General features: G+C 39.7%; 1 protein-coding gene across 1 annotated transcript in view; it reads left to right on the top strand.

Annotated features, from left to right (window-relative positions):
• The window catches only part of LOC109507404 (tropomyosin alpha-1 chain-like), a 14,352-nt gene extending 12,101 nt beyond the window's left edge, over positions 1-2,251 (top strand). Inside the window, exon 2 of the mRNA XM_019856814.1 lies at positions 1,976-2,251. Within this exon, the coding sequence (XP_019712373.1) occupies positions 1,976-2,236 (261 nt within the window). The 3' untranslated portion in view covers positions 2,237-2,251. The remainder of the gene's footprint in view (positions 1-1,975) is intronic.
• Positions 2,252-4,187: the final 1,936 nt, after the last annotated feature.

Genomic DNA, 4,187 nt, shown 5'->3' on the forward strand with positions numbered 1-4,187 from the left:
TTTTTTTTTTTTTTTATGACTGTATTATCTAAAACAACAGCCATCTCTCGAAAATGAAGATGTAGTACTCGGGTTCATCGATGTTATTGTTCGTGCCAGTACAATGAGTTGATGACTGAGCACATTAACTCGTTACCGGGTGCCTCATCCACTAAAAACAAAGAAACACCTCCTTCTAGTACAGTGCTTCTTAACCTTGTTGGAAGTACCGAACCCAACCGGTTCATATGCGCATTCACCGAACCCTTGAAAAACAAGAATATGACTCTTTCCAAATTCAAGACATAAAAAAATGCATTTATTAAAAAAAACAGAAAAAAAGTTAATCAAATTTCAAGACATAAGTATGCGGGTTTTTTTTGTTTGTTTTTTTTATTACGACAGTCACACGTTGACAACTGAGCGAACAAAATTTCCCGCAGCACTGATTGGACAAGCGTTGTTATGTGATCATCTGCAGCCAGTGATGGCCAAGCGGGCGTGTCATAACTAATTGATATGTTGAGTCGGGTATGTCTTTACCTCCATGGCAGAGGCTCCGTCGAACCCCTGAGACCTAATTCACCCCTGCGGTGCAATCGAACCCAGGTTAAGAACCACTGTTCTAGTAGATGGTTCCCTTTTCTCATCAGGAAGGAAAAAAATCCCGAGACACTATGTTAGGCATTACAGAGTTCATTGCTGAGACCGTCAAGTAGTTGCCTGTTGCCTCACGGTGAGCCGATTTGACCGTTGATGCTTCCCAAAACAGCAGCACCTACCAGAGCGCGAAAGCAGCCGCCGAAGTTTACCAAGTGTGGGCTCTTACTGTGTGTTGTAAAGTGTTAAAGATGAGCTCATGTCAAATGTGGTGACAATGACTTTTACGACAAGTCGGGCTCCAGTAGACTAACAGGCGCTTCCTCCACAATGTTGTGATTTTTATATCGCAGGGCGCTCTGCCACTTTTGGGTTCCAAAAATCTGCCTTGTTCTTTGCCGTTTTGCAGCATTTCCGTTTTCAACTTCTCTTTCACTTGACGTCAATTGAAATACTGTATACCCCAAGCAGAAGTTTAAAATAAGCCCCGCCCCCCACATACATTTACACTTGATAAAATCAATGCTACACAAGTAATTGAATAATTTCATCTTCTGACATAGTCATAACAGAGACATTCAAAAATTGTAAGATATTGGCAATATCCTTCTTTCTCACCAACAAGATATGAGGGAAATATGCCAGAAAACCTGACATCCTAAAACATGACTTTATTTTTTCATACATCTTGTAATAGTGACATTTTTCACTATTATTCCCCCAAAATAGCCTGCTTGCCCCAAATAGATTCCAACAGATTGCAACGCAGCGTGTGCAGTTGATTTAAATAAATGCTACACAAATAATTGACCTCAATAATTTTCCCACTCTTGCCACCCTCAAAACCCCCAAACAAATTATTCATTGTAAGATGCTTATGGTATTGTTTCCCATTATGAAAAAATAAAATAGATTCCTCGGCTCTAATAGATGCCTCCCCCTTCACAGATAAACGTTTACAGCCACACACACACACACACACACACACAAAAAAAATCCCAAATATCATCTTATTGTAAAAATAAATACAGTAAATAAATAAATAAACAAATAAAGAAATGCCTCCCAGATCTGCAGTTGATGAAATAAATGCTCAACTATTTCCACTTCTGACATTGACAATGCATAAAAATAGATAAATACTACCAGTGAACAGTATCTATTATAAAAAAAAAAATAAAATAAAGAAATTAAAAACAAAAAAACTCCCTCATCTGCAGTTGATCAAATACTTTATTATTCCTGTTGTTTCACAGTAAAATACAACAACTGTACTTTTGGGAGCAACCCTGCTCCTTCTCAACCTCTTCCTGCCTTATGATGTGATGACAGATGATTTCGCTCTGGTTTCGTTCGCGGCTGAGTGATCCACAGTAACACCTGACTGACGTTTCAGCTGGAGGATGACCTGCTGGCTCTGCAGAAGAAGCTGAAGGGAACAGAAGATGAGCTGGACAAATACTCGGAGGCTCTGAAGGACGCTCAAGAGAAACTGGAGCTGTCGGAGAAGAAGGCCGCAGACGTGAGTTGGCCTGATGTGATGCCACCCGAGGCGTATTTTCCACATGAGGGAACGCAGAGTTGTGGTATCAATAGCCACGTTTGCAGAGGGCCTCAGAGTAAAAGTATCCAATGTGAATGCAGATGCCTGACTTGAAACAGAGGCTCTTGGAAATCGGATTAGGTTGTTGTCGTTTTTTTAATCTTAACTTCTTAAAGTCACATTGAAAAAGTATGTCACTTGAAAGCTTCAGGGATCATAATGCCACATAGTTCAAATGAAAACAGGGACATTTTTAAAGAATCTAACGTGGAGTCCACACACCACTCTTCAGATACTTGGGTTTTGTTTTTGTTGTTGTTGTGCTGTAGGCTCCAAACAAACAAACAATAAGAAGGATTTTCTGTCTTTTTTTTTTTTTTTTTTTTTTTCCTGAGGGACCAAATAAGGCGCTGCGCTCATGATGTGACTTCATGTTTAAGTGCGTGAGCTTGTGCCACTGATATTTATGACTTCATGTTTAGTTAGGAGGAGGTCCTCAGGCAATATTGTCGTGCCAAATGCCTGAAAACCAAACTCCGCGCAAATGTCCAGACACGCCGTTGCAGAGAGAATCAAGCTTTTGCATCTTTTTTTCCACGTGCAATGTAACTACCGTATGGACTGCTCTTGTGTGTCTTCTGCAAAGCAGTTGCCAATTTATGACTATTTTTACTGACGTTTTTATTGGATGCACAGTATAATACGGCACCCTATTGTTTCGATGTCTCTGACGCACGTGTCATTGTCAATCCAAATATAGACTCTTTATTGATCCATGTGCAGTTTTCTTGGCACCTTCAATGCTGCTGACTACTCTTGCTGCGATTTACTTCGATGTCTACATAGATTTAATGCCATAGTATTCCATTCATGTATTATTCATCATTTAATCCGTGCTAATATGCAAAATGTAGTCTATTTATTGATACACAAAAGGCTTTTTTTGCTTCATATAATGCTGCTGACTGTTCTTGCTGCTTTTCACATTCACATCTGGACATATTGCAGGCTATGGTATTTCATTGACGCATTCTTATTTATGTAAAAAAAAAAAAAAATCCATGCTTCTATTTTAAAAAATTCTTGATCCATGTATAGATTTATCCATCCATCCAGCTATTATCTGAATTGCTTCATCCTCACGAGGGCAATGCTCAAGCCTATCCCAGCAGTAATCACAAGTGCCTTTGGTTGTCTGTTGATTACTATTTTTTCTTTTTATTTGTTTATATATTTATGTCTTTAGGTCATTTTTATGCAGAAAAAAAGAGTTAAAATAATCAATTAATAACATAGAAACATCTCATGAAGAGATGAAAAGGAAAGATGGAGAAGCCATGCTAATTGCTCCATAAGATTGAGACGTAACGAATGAACACCAAATCCATTCTTTAAAATCCAATATTTTGTGTAACGCGAGAGGAGAAATTGTTCGAATTGATTCTCAAAGGCGACGACAGGGTGAACGCAAGTTGATATTGAGATATATCGCTTATATGGTCACTGGTCACTTTTCTTATGAGCTTTATTTTTAGCTTCATGGCAGCTGGCACGTACAAGCCGAAAGCCATCACACATGAACGCTAATGTTACGCCCGCGCGCACACACACACACACACACACACACACACACACACAGGGACTAACTTCCTGCTTGCGAAAAATATTTGTCACTGTTTCGGTTGTCCCTATTGTGCAGGAATATATGAGAAGCAGGACCTTTCGCAAAATCTCACGAGAACACATCCAACAAATTACTTTTTGACAAGTAAACGCCCCGCTCCAAAAGAGGCATCTGTCTTTCCGTCATGAAAAACAAGACCGGGCAGTAGTCAATCACTCCAGTTAATCATGGAGCCCATCAACTAGTCGCCAAGTACTTTGGACTAATAAATGCCTCCGCCCCAAATAGCCGCCTGGCCCTCCCTGGTTCTCCTTTCCTTCTTCTCAAATGAAGAATGATTAAGAAATTAAGAAAAAGTCTATTGCTTAGGCCATCAAGTAGTCATCAGCTGTGTCATCCACTTACCAGAAGAAACACCAAATAATACCCCCCCCCACCCCC

This window comes from Hippocampus comes, unplaced genomic scaffold (assembly GCF_001891065.2).
Source record: "Hippocampus comes isolate QL1 unplaced genomic scaffold, H_comes_QL1_v1.1 scaffold105, whole genome shotgun sequence".
Lineage (NCBI taxonomy): Eukaryota > Metazoa > Chordata > Actinopteri > Syngnathiformes > Syngnathidae > Hippocampus > Hippocampus comes.